At 35.5% G+C, this 18,735-nt stretch overlaps 1 protein-coding gene across 1 annotated transcript in view; it reads right to left on the bottom strand.

Annotated features, from left to right (window-relative positions):
* Positions 1–2,470: 2,470 nt before the first annotated feature.
* RpL10 (ribosomal protein L10) overlaps positions 2,471–18,735 on the bottom strand; it is a 30,176-nt gene continuing 13,911 nt past the window's right edge. The window contains exons 4-6 of the mRNA XM_081750539.1: positions 14,710–14,816; positions 7,869–8,031; positions 2,471–2,690 (exon numbers count right to left, since the gene is read on the bottom strand). Coding sequence (XP_081606665.1) covers positions 2,520–2,690; positions 7,869–8,031; positions 14,710–14,816 — 441 coding nt within the window. The 3' untranslated portion in view covers positions 2,471–2,519. The remainder of the gene's footprint in view (positions 2,691–7,868; positions 8,032–14,709; positions 14,817–18,735) is intronic.

Raw genomic sequence — 18,735 nt, 5'->3', positions numbered from 1 at the left:
ACTGTTGTCGCGTTCAGGAAGCTTGTAGCGCGAAGCCTACCTCATAAGAATGTAATAGGAAAAGTATTTATTATAACCTTTCACATCATCATAAAAATATTAATGCATGCACTCTTATGTCCAAAATTATTGCCGCAAGTCTATAAATATGTTATTGTAGGAATATAATTTGATAACGAATTCGCCTGGTATTTCTTATAATATTAGTACTGTATGTGTATAATCGGCAGACATGTATGTGGCAAATTTCATGTCAAAAGAGCAGTAAATAAGAATAAAACGAAACTAAAATTTTCTTATCCATTTAGGAACATTTTGTTTTACTCATGCTAATTTTCGTATTCTTTTCCTATGAAATTTATTACAAATATACATTTCCCGACTCTACATATAGTATCAGTATTAAAAGTACCCTGCAAAATCATTATCAAATTATATTCTTACAAGACAGTTATAGATATGCGACAATAATTTTGGACATGAGTGTACACATCTCAATGTAATCGAAATAAAACTTTGAAGAAACACATCCAAAAACTCATCTCTTAATCTACTTACTTCATTCATGGCTTTGTTGACTCATCGCTGCTCCTGCTATCTTCCCTAATATTTATACACAATGGCTCCATTTCTACCTCAAGATCTATCAGTATACACACTCTACAGCTTACGAACATGTTAAAGATTAAAAAGAAATGTAGCCCTACTGCAGCCTTGGCAATCATGTGTTCACCCAAGTTCTGCGATCAATTCCCCTGCCGAATGTAACACAGAATGAGTCCTTTGTTTTCTTCCAACGAAAGTAAACAATGCAATGAATAGGTGACGAGGGCTGTATTTGCGTCTAATCACGTCGCACTGATTAAATCTTCAACACTTCCCTTCGGTTCGTAGGCGTCAAAAACTTCCACACACACTCACATCATATGGGTTCATTGCAATGAAACGGACGAATGGGCATTTATATTTTTGTGAGTATATCTTGTGCTTTTTGATTGAAAAAACGGATATTCCTTCACGAGCGGCGATATTACAAAAAGAAGAGGCAAAATGTTTAGCGATAATGAAATTGCAGAACTGATGAATGACTCCGACGGTTATGAGTTAGTAATTAATAGTAAGGACATTGATTATTCTGTGCTCAGTGGCGTATCCGGGAGTGAACAAGATAGTAACTCTGTTTCAAGTAAACCTGAAGCTGCAAAAAAGCGCGTCATTCCTATTCAAAGGCAGATTCTAATGTAGCTTGGAGCTCTTAGATCTGAAAACAGATTTTCTGTGAAGTGTAAACTCAATATTACATATCAACTAAGGTTGTATCATATAATAAACTTTGTGCGTGTTTTTGTTTCTGTGCAAGTGTATTTTGTACTGCGTGCAATAAGTGAAAAACTGACAAAAAGCAACAAATTTTCGAGGACCATCACATGCAAATCCAAACAAGATAAGAGTTTGCTTTTCTAATTTTGAACACTTGGTACATTTACTGTATATCCTGTTAATTTCTAAGAAATTGGTTTAAAATCTGTGGAGACATTACATTTTAAAAATATCTCTAAAAAGTTCCGGGCAGTGTGCGTGACAAGTTTAAATACCCGTCCGGCTGAGAGTCTATACGCGCCAGGAAAATGTGGCAACGTAGCACTCCGTATAAACTGCGATAGCGAAGGGCGCAAAGCAGAATGTTTTAAAAGATAAACAATCACAAATATGACAAGTCAAAACAGTTTGGTTGAAAAAGGTATTTTAAGATCTTTCTAAAAGTTTTTTCAGATTGTTGATACACCGCAGCAATTCAGAGATAATGATGTCTCACTTTTTACTGAATAACAAGAAAATTACTACGTGTTGAGTAATGAAATTTTCAGAACTTACAGGTAATAGATGCACCTACATATCGTGCACAGGAAATTATTTCATGTTATTTCATTTCCGAGATATAGTCCTATAAACATTAATTTACCAAAAAAGTATGAAAAAATACGCACTTTTTCATTAATTTCTATTTTTTTCTCACTACACAGTGCAAAGAAAATTTGTATGTCTTAAGTATTGAAAAGACAACATTCCAACAATTCCAACGAGGTACGACAATGCAGTATAAGTTTTGACTGGATGTCACGGCAGCACCGCGAAGTCAGGGGCCTATCTTTATGAAATGGATAGTAAGTAGCAGTATTACAACCCACCGCCACCCAAGAAATCAGTCCTGAATCCGCCCCTGGTATTTATTTACTGCTCTTTTGACATGAAATTTACCACATACATGTCTTTGCCGATTATACACAATAATTAACATAAGAAATACCGGGCAAAATAGTTATCAAATTATATTCCTGGAACAACATATTTATTGACATGTGACAATCTTTTTGGACAAGACTGTACATGGAACTGGAAATTTAATTCTGTAAATAGTGTTGGGTTCTGTAGGAACGACTCGATTTAAAAAATACACGGAGAACAAAAATGAATTTAATTCATTTAATTTCCTTTTATTTTACAATTTTCTTTTCTCATTAGGCAAGTTGTGCCAATTCAATTTGGACCTTCTTCCATACATCTAATGGTCCATGTTCAGGCCTATACTTAACATTGCAACCATCAGGCTCTAGACGACCTTCGGATCTCAGCTTCTCATATTCCTCACGTTCGTACTTCGTGAAGCCCCACTTCTTAGATACGTAGATCTGGAAATAAACAATTACGAATGTTAGTAGCACAAAAGCTTATTCTGAAAGCATTTTAAATACACTACTTCGGACTTACGATATGGTAGAATTAAAAATTTAAAAAAATAAATAACTCTTGCATCAACTGAGGAATACGGTGGTCTTCGTTAAATGTGACAATTATGTTATTAAAATGCAATAAAATTTTCGGCGACTGAACTGCTCTCAACCTAGTAAGTCAATTAACCGTTAGTATAAGCCAACGATTCTTAAGCTGGTCCGTACACCACAAATGGGTGTCAAGATAGGGTCTTGTGGTCCTCAGATTAAATATGAGTCCAAAGAAAGAAAACCCTCCAACCAAATGGTGTGCCATGTCATTACGCAGGAATTATTCGCGACCTCGTATTTGAACAGAATTTCCAGGGTGGATTGGAGGGGTTTCCTTCCAATTTCGTGGCACCTTAGAACCCCTGACCTTACGTCACTGGTTTTTCCTTGCTGCGCCTTTATGAACTCTGTTACACAGGAAATGCTAAACAAAACATGGCAGGGAGTCAGAATACTTCGACATTTTTTGCCTACAAATTGTGCACATGTTGAATGAAGTCAATTACATGTGTTAAAAGCAAGAGTTTTTCACTCGCTCTCCCTAGACTGACATTTTATTAAATTTACTAACCTATCTTCCTTTATAAAATATTCTTGGCAAACCTTCAATTGTCGAAAGAACTCAGATCTAATTAATATACTTTGAAAATTTGTTTGCTGGTATTAGCAGATGCTCGAAAGAAAGAAAAAACTTTCAAAGGACGTAGTACTGTTGTCTGTATAGCATTTCAATAAAAGCGGTCCTCACTAAAAAATAAAAAATAAAATAAAAACCAGAAACGCTGATATATAAACAATTTCTGAAGTGCTTATCTTATTTGGAGGAGGGAATGCTGCAAGCGTTCCTGTAACAACCACACAAAGTCAGTTCAAAAGTGAGCCGGGAATTCAGAATTCCTCATTCAGTAGCATGGGATATACTGCATAAGTGTTTCCAAGTAGAGGTTTAGAAACATACGAGAGTCATTCAGATAGTTTTATAAGAGCTGGCCACACGAACACACAAAATTTTAATTGGATTCAATGGAGACTTCAACATACAAAAACATCTATCAGCGCTAGTTCAAACCTTCAGTCTGAAGTACACAGGCCTTTGAGTTCAGTCGAGTAACCAATAGCTCATAGTTAACGTTGATTTATCAACGGAGAAAGTTTGAGTTTGGATTTGCACAGCTTACAAGCTAGCCTAAGACCGAAGAAAACTCTTAAGGACTCGAAAGCAAGTTGCAGTGATCCGATACTCCACCATCATTTGGATCAGGAAGCTGTGAAAAAAGGATTCTCATTTTCTTAAGTACAGAAGATGAGAAGGAAAGAGACTGTGTAGCACTCCTATATTTTCACCGAATGGTCTGAAATCTATTGGCAAACATGCAAGAGATGAAAGTTGAATTTACAGTTTATCCATGTGAAACAACCGAGAACTGAACAGTTATCCATGTGGTTGACTAAAAACGATCCAAAACCAAAATTTCAGGTCTCAAAAGCGACTCTACATATATATATATATATATATATATATTTTTTTTTTCAACTACAAAGAGCTACTGATGGTAAATTGCATGGCAGGTCAGACCATAAATGGAGTGTATTATGGTACTTTTATGTAGAACCTTCTATTCAAAAAGATGGAAATAAAAACCAAGCCATCAAGTTAGCAATACTGACAACACCTCAGTCGGATAAGTTTGATAAGTAGTTGCAACACTTTCAGAGATGTGTGAATTCAGAAACTGCTTAGACTGATAATTCAAAAGGAGGTTCGCATTTAGCGAACTTCCATATTAGCAGCAATCCGGCATTAATTTTAGGAGAGGAAATGGTTCAATCCTTTTCCCTAATGAGCAGTTATTAACATCAGGATTCACAAAAGTTTCAAGATACTGCTTTACTCAACTTCAAGAAAGTTAGACGAACAAAAAACAATGAATTATTTTAATTTTCACCTTAAACTCCGTAAAAATAGGATATTGAAAGTGTGTAACTTCTGCATATGCAAGTATTTAAACATCTGACATAATAAAGATATAGTTAACCATGCCAAATCTCTAACCTGAATATATATATATATATATATATACACAAAAATGTTAAACTGTAAAAAGAAAAATACTGGTTTTAAAATTATTACAGTAATATATTTCTTTCAAGTTTGTAAAAACTATATCGTACAACATTGTAACGTTAAATGACATTACTAAGTAACAATTACTTAGATTCACTGTTTCAGACTTGCTTCAATGGGCACTTGTGTTTGAATTATTGGCTTCTCAAATAAGCCGAACGACAAGATCTCCCGGACTTTTTGAAGTCATTTTCTCTGACTTTTCCAGGCTTTCCTTGATTTACAGATTTGTAAAAACCATGTTGCTTTTTTTCCTTATAAACTAACTTTAATATTTAGCAGCTACAGTATGCACAAAGAACAATACGTAGGCATATCCATAAATTCCAGGACAGTGTTCATAACATGCAAACAGCTTGCAGTTCACTAGTTTCCCCGCTAGGATGTGTTGCGGTGGTGTCTTGTGAGCCAGTGTGCCGACTAGCGTGGTTCGAAGTGGAAGAGTTTGAATATTGCACGTGTTTTTGTGTGTGTGTTGCATTAGCCGTCTGCGATTTTTCTTATTTCGGCGGTATGGTGGAAGTTGAAGACCAAAGGGTGTGCACCAAATTCTGTGTCGCATTGGGTAAAACGGGAAGTGAAACTTATGAAATATTGAAACACGCTTCTGGTGATTCGTGCATGAGCCGTCGCCGAACATTTGAGTGGTTTGGACGTTTCAAGAAAGGCAGAACATCGACTGCTGATGATCGATCGGGTAGACCGTGCACGGCAACAACTCCCTCGAAAGTGGAAAAAGTGAGGGCAGCTGTGAACAAGGTCGTCGACGTACCATACACGATATCTGTGTAGAGGTTGAAATTGGGTATGGAACTCGTCAGCGAATTCTCACTGAACAGTTGAACATGCATCACACTGCAGCGAAGTTCGTGCCGAGAGTGTTGACCCAGTATCAAAAAGACTATCGAGTAGAGATCTGTGAGGAACTGAAGGAAGATGTGATGTGAAAGAATTATTGATAATTTTAGTCTCCCACGCTCCTTGTCAACGTCATTACAGGCGATGAGAGCATCGTTTATGCTTACGACCCAGAAACTAAACTGCAGTCTTCTCAATGGAAGAGTCCTGGGTCTCCAAGACCAAAAAAAGCACACTGAAGACTATGCTCATTTGTTTCTTTGACCAAGAGGGAATCCTACACCGGGAATTTGTCCCACATGGAAGCACGGTCAATGCAGACTTCTACTGTGATGTCCTAAGAAGGTTGCGTGAAAATGAGTCGCGAAAAGGCCACAGAAATGGCATAACGGTAACCTCATTCTCCACCACAACACTGCACCTCTACACCGGTCCTTTAATGTGGCGCAGTTTTTTGCTAAGAACTATATAACAGTGGTTCCCCATACTCACCTCACCTGGCAGCCTGTGACTTTTCTCCAAGCTGAAGCTTCGGATGAAGGGGCGAAGATTCGACACCATTCCAGAAATTCAAGAAGAATCGCAGCGGATACTTGACACTATTCCAAAAAAAGACTTCCAGAAATGTTTGCAAACATGGCGGAAACGCTGGGACCGCTGTATTAATGCAAAAGGGGAGTACTCTGAAGGTGATTGAGACTAAATTCAAAGGTAAAAAACTTTCATTTTACACGTTGTCCTGTAACTTTTGGATACACCCTTGTATAATGCTGTGCACCCTAATTTGAAGCTATGACATGTGGTTTGCATTTGATTTTATCTTGGCCGACATTTTTTCTCCCGAAGCTCACAAAAGTGATTTATCGTATCCCCTGATATCACAGTATTGCTATATAAGGATGTCCTATATTTCCTAAATACCTGTAATTCACAAACAGAAACTGAAAACATTTCTTTAGATACCAGGGTGTCTACTAAAATTCCAAAATGAAATTCTATGACATTTTCTTTACCAAATCATAAAATTTCGTAACATTCTCAAGAGCGAATTTGGGTACGAATTAGGCCGAATTTTCATGTATCCGATAGAAGCGTGCTTTACTTGCGATTTGGTAGCATCTAAAGTAGACCACACATTTTTGGTGACGAATTTTGACGTTTTATAGAACAAAATTTTCCAATCTGTCCTTATAGTTGTACAGATAAAAAATCGTGACCCAGAAGGTAAATTTCTTGACTTTCATGATCGTTTTTTGATTTCGTGACCGATAAACACCCTGGATACTGAACGAATACTAATAGTACAGTACGTTCTTCCCCCCCAGAAAAAAAAAAAAAAAAAAACTATTAGCACACTGCAAAATACGGATTTATTATCCATTATATTTGTCAAAAATTTTCTTGTAGGCCTTATATCTGGAGAACAACATATATAGTTTAGCCAAACCCAAACTATCACTTACTCAGTATGAAGCGCTTATTCCATAAAAAAAAAATACGGAAACTTGATTTATGGGCCGTTCAAAAATTTTGTGGCCCCTGACCCAAAAAGTAACTATTGGCCAAGATCTCAATCTTTTGACACACACACATATTATATATATATATATATATATATATATATATATATATATATATATATATATATATATATATATATATATATATATATATATATATATATATATATATATATATATATATATATATATATATATATATATATATATATATAATATGTGTGTGTGTCAAAAGATTGAGATCTTGGCCAATAGTTACTTTTTGGGTCAGGGGCCACAAAATTTTTGAACGGCCCATAAATCATATATATATATATATATATATATATATATATATATATATATATATATATATATATATATATATATATATATATATATATATATATATACATATATAAAATTGTTCTTTTCTCCTTGTAGATGACCAAACCAGCTGTACAATATTGGAGAACTCCATCACAGGGTGAATATTTGCTTCTGTACATATCATCTTAGATATGACTTTGTTAGTTTTTATTGGAAAGTTATAGTATCAAATAGAAATACTCAAACTATAACAATCTCAGTACTTGAATTTACCTTTTGACGTCCTGGGAATTTGAACTTGGCACGACGCAGAGCTTCAATTACGGCAGCCTTATGCCTATCACTGGATCTCACACTCATGATTGGTTGTCCAATGTGAACACGCGCTACAGTACCTTGTGGCTTTCCAAACGCTCCTCGCATCCCGGTCTGGAGCCTAAAAAATAACATATATTACTAACACTCAAATTACAGAGCTCTGTAATATATTACTCTAAATTAGTCTGCATCGAACACTTACATACTGAGTTTTATTTTAATGAACATTAGGACATGATTGATGTTCTAAATACGTAAACAACGCAATACCTCGTTGCAGGACAATACTTCACCACATTTAGTCTACCCCTTTCTTCCAAACTTTCTAAACTATAGACTACAATGTTGTTCCTACTTTCACATTCACTTACAGTTGCTTTTCTACAAACTTCTGTTTTTAAGTTCCAGTAACGCTTTAAATGCCATGTTAAGGCTAGAACTTGTGGTAAGGTACTTGTCTTAACTTGTTTTAGTGTTGCTCCGACAATCGTTTGAGAGGCGCTTCTAAAGCAGAACTAGTTACCGTACTTAGACCAAAATATGTGCCCACACTGGAATCGAAACACACACACATCAGAAAAAACTATTGATAATTTATTGAAAGAAAGGGAGGGGGATGTGGATTGAAACTGCTTTTCGTAGACTGTTATATACATATCGAGTCCACGGGTCATGAACAAGCGGCTCTTCACGAATAAATCGACGCATGAACAATATTTCGGAGAGAGATACGCGCACGCACGAAAGAGAATGAAGTGATAGCAGCACTAAAAAGATTCAGTGTATTAAGTAAAAAGGGAAATCACCGTAAAACATTATTTACTGCTACTTATTAGTCTTTAGGGGTAATTTTATTTTCATTCGATATTAATCACACACACAAATAAATAAATAAATAAATGTAAAAAATATACACACCGTGTTTCAAGAACGGATTGTCTGACTACTTACTTTGAATTCTCTCAGGGTCTCATCCGCTTGCGTTTCTCAGATTTTTCTTCAGTAATTTGCTGATGCATGACAATATGACTAATATCTTCATTTAATGAAACAGACTCCTTACACTGTGATGCAACGAACAATTAATTTCAGAAAGTCCAAGATACTTTGCTTTCTAGAGAAATACTTTGCACTAGAGATGCAAAAAAGTCAGCTTTTTTTTTTTTTTGAATCGATGGTTTTTTTGCACATAAGTGCTTTTTTGAAGAAAAAAAAATTGGCTTTTTTCATTTTCATGATTTTGCTATTTGAATAGTTTTCTTAAGATTTCATGACCTAAATACCATATTTCGCTTTGGAATTCACCATCATGATGGAGCACACGTTTTATGAATTAAAGTAAACATACAATACGTCGTATTTGAGGGCAATTGCAGAAGATATTTAACTTCTGAGTTATCGACATTTATTTCTTCTCTACGTCATTTCTTTTTCAGTCATCTGCGTTTCATATCTTAAAGATTTAGCAGGCCTACTCTAGCTTCTAACACATAAGTTAAACTTATGTTTTTCAATATATCAGTCAGAGCATACGTTTGTCAGTATATCTGTCAAAGCATGCTTCCACATTCTTGTTATACTGTAGCTGTGCAATCATTTAGCAATAATCTTCCGGATACAACCTTGAATACAGTTTTATAGAAATAATCAGTAGCGGATTCAGAAAAGTATTTTGGGAGGTGTTTCTCTGCTTAATGTTTGGTTATTCTAAAATTTCCTAATTATTTCGGAGGAGCTTGAAGTTTATGAGTATAGACATTACTAATATTTCGTTTTGTTTGTATTCAGCAATAATCTTCCGGATACAACCTTGAAGACCATTTTATACTGATAATCAGTGGCGGATTTCGAAAAGTATTTTGGGAGGGTTTTTCCATATTAATGTTTAGTTTTTCTAAAAATACATAATTTTTATTTGAGCAGAGCTTGAAGTTTATGAGTAAAGGTATAACAAATATTTCGATTGTTCTAGAAATTCCGTAATTTCGGGATATAGGCATCTGTAAGACATCCCCCCCCCCCATAACGATTTAAAAACTATAAAGGAAGTCGACTAGGATTCACAGTACACGCACTATCTCTACATTCACAGATGGAATTAAGAAAAACTGCTCGAATTCGGGGTTGACTACCGGACTTCCCGATAGAAGTGCAAAAACTAACCACTTACTCATGGTTGTTGTGCAGTTGTACTTAAATATATTCTCTCTATGGCCTATGGAATCCGAAGGTTCAATGCGGCGTTCACAAAAGCTCTCCACTGACTTCTATCCTTAGCCAACTGGATCCTTTTCCTACTTTGTATTTCTGTTTCTGCGAAATCCATCTTAATATTGTCCTCCCATCTGCCCCTAGGTTTTCCTAATGGACGTTTTCCGATTGGATTTCCAGTTAAAACTTTGAAAGCGCTCCTACCTTCTTTCATTCTGGCTGCATGATCTGCCCACCTGAGCCTCCTAGACTTGATGACCGTAACGATGTTTGGTACACTGTATAAATTATGAAGTTCTTCGTTATGAAGTTTCCCTCATTCCCGTTCCACTTCGGTCCGAATATTCGCCTCAGGATTTTATTTTCAAATACTTTCAGTCTGCGTTCTTCCCTCATCGCAAACAAGCATGTTTCACAACCATACAGAACAACAGGCATGATTATCGTTTTATATATTTTAAGCTTTAAATTCCTCGACAGAATTCGCGACAACAAAACATTTTGAACGGAATAACATCATGAATTTCCTGATTTCAGTCTAGATTTAATTTCTTTGTGGATGATTTTGGTCTGGTTAATATTGCTCCTAGATATTTGAAAGTATCCACTCTGTCGAAAGTATTATTTGATATTTTAATGCATCCACAATTTGCTGTATTACGATCCCAGTGAACTTCCATGTATTTAGTTTTCTCTGTATTTACTTCTAAACCAATGTCGCTGCAAGCGTTTAGTAAGGCCTATGCATTTCTTTCTATTGTTCTCCCATCATCCTCTATTAAATTTACATCAGCATACGCCATAGCCTGGTGAATACCATTCAGCTCTAGGGCCTGGTTGCTATCTTTAAGTTTCCTTATAGCGTACTCCGGAACAATGCTGAATAATAATGGCGATAACGCACCTCCTTGTTTCAGATCATTCTCGACGTTGAAGCTCATGGACAAGAATTTTTCTACTTGGAGTTTACTCTGAGATTCATTTGAATACATTTTAATTTAACTGGCTTTTACGGTATTCCGAATTCTGTAAGAACTGTACAATACTTCTCTCCTATCCGAGTCGTAAACCTTTTTAAAATCAATAAACAGCTGATGTACAGGGTAATATATTCCCATTTCTTTTCGAGTATTTATCGATTAGTAAATATCTGGTCGATTTCCCTATATCCACACTGATAATCTCCAATAATTTCATCTGCGTATGGAATCATCTTGTTAATATAATAAGATAAATGCCTTGCTAATTATTACAGTAAGTTTTGTCGCCTTTCTCGTGGATTGAAACAGTGTGATTCTTTCCACTCTTCTTAAATGTACTCCATAACTTTTTTTTTTCTTTAAACAAAAAAAAGTTTAATTCCTGTTGTTAAAAATTCAGAAACCTTCAGGACTGGGTAAACTGTAAGCCTAGAAAACCACACGATAAGATGAACGGTCTATTACGCATATGATCCATGAACAGAAAATTCGGTACTTGCCCGATTCTAAACAAGGTTAAGGAACAGTCAGTGCATTATAGAATTAGGAATTTTACCGATTTTGCACATCCGAGACACCTAACAGGTGGTGGTAAATGATTACATATGTGATCAATGAATGAAAAATTTGTTCGAAATATCCATACAATGTATATGAAAGTTAAAAGATTCAAGAATGTGCAGAACCACCCGAAACCAAGCTCTTGATGTGCAGTCTTTAAGATCATCATATAAATGTATTCCTCTCATGTTTAATTTTAATTTGTTTCAAAAAGAGGGTGAGTGATATTTTGAAGTACTACATCCAATTTTGCTAGTTATTTATGTATCATTTTTTTTTAAATAAAAGTACTTACTTTTGTGTAGAAGAGGTTAAAAAATTATTACATCTATTGGTTAATCCTTAGGAATTCATAATGTAAATTTAAGAATTAAAAAAAAAAAAAAATCTTTTCGAAATTCATGGTTTATTTTAGGTTTTATATTATTACCTACATCAACCAGTAATTGAGTTTTTGTGCTGTAGAGAAAACAGTCTGCTTTATCAATTTAAAGCAAAATTTTGAAGAAAGAAAAAAAAATCCCAAGCAAAAAAAGCGAAGCACAAAAAAGTTTTTTTTTTTCCGAGCCCTTGCATCTCTACTCTGCACATTGCAGTGGACCCACAGATCACTAACTTAATCAGTTTTAACCACAAAAACACGATGTGCTCCACATTTTAAATTTATCTTTTGTGATGAATATCGAATGAAAATGCAATTATCCATAAAGACAAATTAGTAACACTAAATCACATTTTACTGAGTTTTATCGTTTTACTTAATACGCTACGTCTTTTTACTGCTGCTATCACAAACACTTTATTCCCTTTCGTGTGTGCGCGTATATTCACGAAAATATCATTCGTGAGCAGATTTGCGAAGAGAGGGGTTCGTGATCCGTGGGTCTATTGTATATAATTACGAAAAGTAGTTGTTATTAATCCCTCCCTCTCAATAAATTATCGATAGCTATTATTTCTAATATGGGCATTTCGATTCCAGTTTGGGCACATATTTTGGTCTAAGTAACCAGTTCTGCTTTCGAGGCCTCAGACAAACGTTTGCCGGAGATATTCGTATGCTCTGTCTACAACGGTAACTAAAACCAGTTTTAAGACTAGTTTTATCCCGTTCTTACATACTCTGGCCTCACACGGCATTTAAAGCGCTATTGCAACTTGAAAACTGAAGTCTCTAGAAAAGCAACTACAAACAAAGAATTGTTACCAGCATTTTACAGATTTCGGCATTAACTGTTAATCGAAACTAGTTTCATCTTTTTAATTTGTAATATTCTGTCACTTTGAACTGTGGTGAGAAATGTCTTCGTACATTTATCTTATTATTGTTTACACTTCACAGAGTATAAGATTTTATGTTGAATTCGCCTTGATTACACACATGATCCAATAAATTAGGTTGTAAATTCTTATTTACAAACAGATAATGTGAACCCACTTTGTCTATTGAGCCTTCATATAGCAGGCTCACACCATCACCTTTTAAAACAGTACGAAAAATATGCAAATACTTTGCGTTGAATTATATTCTTTTATCACAATACAACGCTCATTTCAGTTACTACATTTGGCAACTATTCCTTCACTACTGAATTATTGATAGTGAATAAAGACAATGAAAAATTTTCACAATGCCGAAAGTAATGCATTACCATCTACGCAATGCTATTAAATACACTAATCAACATTTCCAAATTTTTGTTATAGACCAGGAATTTGGGTGCAAAGTTTTTGATGTCAATTGTTGGCACCCAAATTTAGACACTACACAAAAGATCTTGAAAGCAAATATTAGTTCATATACTAACGCACTGAAGTATTATCTCGATTACTTTCTACATTTTTAAGGGAATGAGCTAGCGTATAGCTTAAAGGTGGTGGTGGTGGTATCTTTTGGTTTACTTATAACTTCAGATGCGTGTGGACTTCCTTCAATTGGTCTGGAACGGAAAAGACTTATCTTTACAAAATACATTATAGCACATAGAATTCTTATATTTTCTTCAGAACTCTTCCGTACCAGCCCAGATAATATCAAGCACGTTACCTAACATCATTCGTCCACTTTCAGGTTTTAACGTGAATCTGAATGATGTGCTACCTGTACGAACCATCTAATTCTAGGTTTAAACAGTTCATGAAATAAATCACTGGTCGTGTAAAACCAGCTATGCGCAGATGGCAGATTAATTTGTGGAGGAATTATATACTCGAATATTGGCAAACATAGCACAACGTTCATTATGCACTTGATAAACTCGTGCTCACACATTTCATTGAACACTTCCATCATAGAACAACCCTTGCTTGGTTGCCATCCAACGCCTCCCATACAATAATCACGTTTTGGAAATGAAATGAAATCTTTCAATCTCACGCCCCCCGATTATGCTTGTTAGGATAAGGGAGACGGGTGATTTAGGCACGTGAATGATGGAAGAACTGGTGGAATGAGAAAGTGGGAGGAAACGGGAGTTCCACCAGAAAACCCACGGACATGACTCCACCCCACGCACCAGAGGTAGGCGCTCTTACTACTGATCCACTTCCCCCAATCACGTTTTGGGTAGATATATAAACAAGTTTTCTAGAAAAATATTGTGACTCGAAAAAAAGATCATATTACCCAATATCTGTTTTTGTATTGAATTAAAATGAAGTGACGTACTGTGTCTGAATAAAAGGTTAACTTTCATTTTGTGAGTGAGTAGTAACTCGCGCATTCGTGTCCATAGCCTGATAAAATGGCAACGCAGGTAGAAAATCAGTATTATGAGTTCTGCAGGACAAACTCACTACTTCATGGATGTCTCAAAAAAAAAAAAAAAAAAAAAAAAAAAAAAAAAAAAAAAAAAAAAAAAGGCAAAAAAATGTTAATCGCGTCAAAAATACATTTTGTACGGAGCTCAAGAAATCCACATGACGATAAAATAAATATTCTTTCCACTGAGAACTTGCATAGTCCTGCAGTACATCATATTTGTGGGTCATGATAGTGTGTAGATCTGAGTTACCCAGATATAGAAGAAAAAAATAAAAATTACCTATCAGCTCCTGCACATGACAACATTTTATTGATTCTGATAACATGGAAGGGATGCAATCTCATACGGATATGGAACTGATCCTTACCACAGTTCTTCACCATGTACTGAAACAAAGAGAAAAAACTTTCTAAGACTTAACATACATACATACATACATACGCAAAATGTTAAAGAAAAAAAAAGATATATATCTCCCTAATCCGTCTCCATTCACCATAACAAAATAACGAAATTAGCTTACCCCATACTTACCATCTAACCTGACACCAGAAAGCCTTTCGCAACTCGCCCTAAAATATTTTATGAAAGATTCCCCATATTACGGGAAGTGATGCCTTAAAAACATTTGTACAAATTAGAAAAATAGAAATGAAGGTAAAAGACATGTTCGTACTTTTATTTCTAATTATATTATTTATTGTTGTAGGAGAGAGAGAGAGAGAGAGAGAGAGAGAGAGAGAGAGAGAGAGAGAGAGAGAGAGAAAGAGAGAGAGATGATTATGACCACAAATCCATGGCACTCGTGCATTGGTTTTTACGTTCTCAACACGCAAATTTTGCTTTGTACTTTGATTTCCTTCAGCTAATTACAATCGAACGACTATATTGTAGGAATATAACCGTCTCCACGTACTGCTACTAATTTAAGCGAATCAATCGTGAAGGACTAGATAACTATCGAGTGCGACATGAACAAGTAGTTCGATTTTACTTTATCACGTTTTTGAACATTACTAATTGCTAAGCTTTTAGACAAACAGCTTTATACTCATCGTTGTGATCATAGCATTACATGAAATGAGAAATCGGTATTTGTGGCTGAGTTTTATCTCCAATTGCCATTAAAATGATTGTTTCTCTGTAAACAACGAATGGTGATAATGGAAAATTATGTGCGAAACGGATTAAGAACAGGGTTGGCAAAAAAAAAAAAAAGTTTTTTTGTTTTGTTTAAGTTTTTTTTTTTTTTTTGTGTGTGTGTGTGTGTGTTCAAATAATTTGCTCTGTGTATTTATATTACATATGGACAGAAATAAGTTTGTTTCGCCTTGGTGTTATTATGCAACAACAGGGTTATGCTGGAAGGGGGTCACATAAGCTTAAAGCGCAATCCAATTGCCCTCCTTTTGGACTTGGAACAGCAGAATCGAAGTTCCACCCACTTCACTCGAACACCAATAGTATATTCGCTTATTTGGTAATCGATAAATTTCTTAAATCGGGGAAGTCCCGCCTTAGTCACGGGAAAATCCTGTTATTACTTTAAATGCAAAGCAATAACGGGAGAATTCCGTTATTACTTTGCATGTAAAATTTTATGGTCAAAGTATCATAATCATTACGCTAAAAACTGAGGTATTAAATTACAAATTTAGTATGTACACTCACGTCCAAAATGATATTATATCTATAACTGTCTTCTTCTAAGAATATAACTTGATAATTTTCCAAGGTACTTTTATTGCTGATACATACTATGTGTATAATCGGGAAATGTATATTTGTGGTAAATTTCATAAACGAACTATAAACACGAAAATTAGAATGAGTAAAACAAAATGTTGTTAAATGGACAAGAAAGTTTTTATTGTTCTTATTTACTGCTCTTTTAATATGAAATTTGCCGCATAGATGTCTTTGCCGATTATACACACACATTATAAGAAATATCGGGCGAATTCGTTATCAAATTATATTCCTACAACATATTTATAGACATGCAACAATAATTTTTGACATGAGTGTACATATCACTCAAAATTAAAACAAAGTCCAATCCGAGCTAATGTTGGAAGCTAAGTAGGCACTTAATACATTTTGCCAATTTCTATCAATATATTTAAGCAACCTTGGCTTCTTCATAAAACAAGCATTCAGGTAAGCAGAAATATACAATTTGGGTTCGTTTCGTATGTTTATACTTAACATCCTTACGTAATACCGAGGTTATCGAGAAGACTTTCGCTTAAAGTGATATCCGAACTGCTACTTGGTTTACACTTGAAAGAAGGGTCGTAGTTTGACCGAAAATTGAACACGGGACGCCTTGATTAAAAGTAGGTAAAACTAATGCAGATGGTTTGATATTTGAAAACACCACCATACAGTTCACGATTTGAAACTTTTTTTTTTTGAAAAAACCAGCTGGTTTAAACCATCCAACCCTGATTAGGGACGCTTGAATTTTACTTATTGTGTTTGAAGATTCAGATACTGCACATTATTCATTCTAGTGGCATATCAAACACGCCACAACATGTCTGAGTCCATAAAACTCCCTTATGAATAAACTGTTAGCGCTCGAGACCCCCCTCGGTTTGATTTCCAGTAGGGATATACATGATTTGAATTCCGCAGGTTCGTGTCACGAAGTTTCGTTGCTCAGAATGGGGATTAAACGAAGTACATCAATGCTGATTTGTCAAATTCATTCTAAATTGTCATTCAATTTTGAAAAATTAAATACAATAAAAACCGTCGAACTGATTCTTCCGAGAGAGAGAGAGAGAGAGAGAGAGAGAGAGAGAGAGAGAGAGAGAGAGAGAGAGAGAGAGAGAGAGAGAGAGAGAGAGAGAGAGAGAGAGAGAGAGAGAGAGAGAGAGAGAGAGAGAGAGAGAGAGAGAGAGAGAGAGAGAGAGAGAGAGAGAGAGAGAGAGAGAGAGAGAGAGAGAGAGAGAGAGAGAGAGAGAGAGAGAGAGAGAGAGAGAGAGAGAGAGAGAGAGAGAGAGAGAGAGAGAGAGAATGTTAATCTTCATTTCTATAATGGTAAATAACGATCTCTGCACACAAAGTGGATTCTTGTATCAATTTGGACGAGGTTTGCTTTAACTATGCCAACACTATCGATAATAATTAATAATAGGCTAACTTGGACTTATATGATTCTTCACTACCCATACAGTAGCAATAGCCTAACTAGAATACTTCAGTTGCTAATTATTTCTTTGTTACATTTACCTGGTAATCACACATGTTTAGGATTTAGATTTACGGGCTTTTGGCATCTATGGCCATTTAGCCCGTCAAGTATGAGGGATTACGTCCCTCGGCGAGCACACTATCCGAGGAAAGGAAAAGAAGGAAGCAGCTGAGACCTCCTGTAAGTTACGTGTCTTACAACCAAGACATCCGGAATGTAACAAAACGTGATAATTTTTTATATGTAAAAAGCGATTCAATTCTCTACATAAATCAATCACTTTCCTTCTTTATAACAATATTTGTATTTTCTGTTGTGATATAAGTCTTTTTCCAATTCTCTAACGGTGATAGTGGAACGAGAATTACGGAAGTGGGTCACCTCGTCATTGCACGGAATAGAACACACAGTAATCCAACAACGGGGTGTTTAGAATAATGGGGCACGCATGTTTCCCCAACTAATTCGGATTGTGCCGTCACGGCAGGCTTGTCTTCAAGCAATTTAATATCAATGCGATTCACAAGCACTGGCTCCTTATTTTCAATTTTTCAACCATTTAAACTGCTGGAACTACACAACTGTACTCATCTAGCTAGATCATAGCAGTATGTAATGCACGATACTCCGGAAAGTCCAAACATAGAGCATAACCCTCTGTTGAATCAGTGAATGTTTTACTTTTCCAATCCATTATGATGGCTTTGTGGAATTTCTGAACAATCTACTTCTCAGGTTATGTCAGACCTGTCCAAGAGCAGATCCTACCCCTGACGAGACTACTAGCATGAGATCCATCATCTCACTTTATATTGTATCATAAGCTGCATGAGGTGTGGCGAATTGTTTCTGCCAACTGAATGAATAGTTTCCCCAGTGCCTCATATGCTTAGCTATTACCGGCCTCAATAGCTCAATTGGATACCCATGTATAAATGTTAAACTACAGTTGTATTGTTCGCTCAATCACAAATCACGTAAACTCAGATTTCTACACATAATGTAGTACATAAAGTTATTCTGGCATTTACAATTTTTTTAAGCAATACATTTAATTATTTGACAATCCTGATAAATATGTACTTCATGAACTTTATAAGGCT

Source organism: Thermobia domestica, chromosome 3 (genome assembly GCF_964235325.1).
Source record: "Thermobia domestica chromosome 3, izTheDome1.hap1.1, whole genome shotgun sequence".
Classification (NCBI taxonomy): Eukaryota; Metazoa; Arthropoda; class Insecta; order Zygentoma; family Lepismatidae; genus Thermobia; species Thermobia domestica.
The sequence above is the reverse complement of the archived record's forward strand: the minus strand, read 5'-3'. Positions and strand labels throughout refer to the sequence as shown.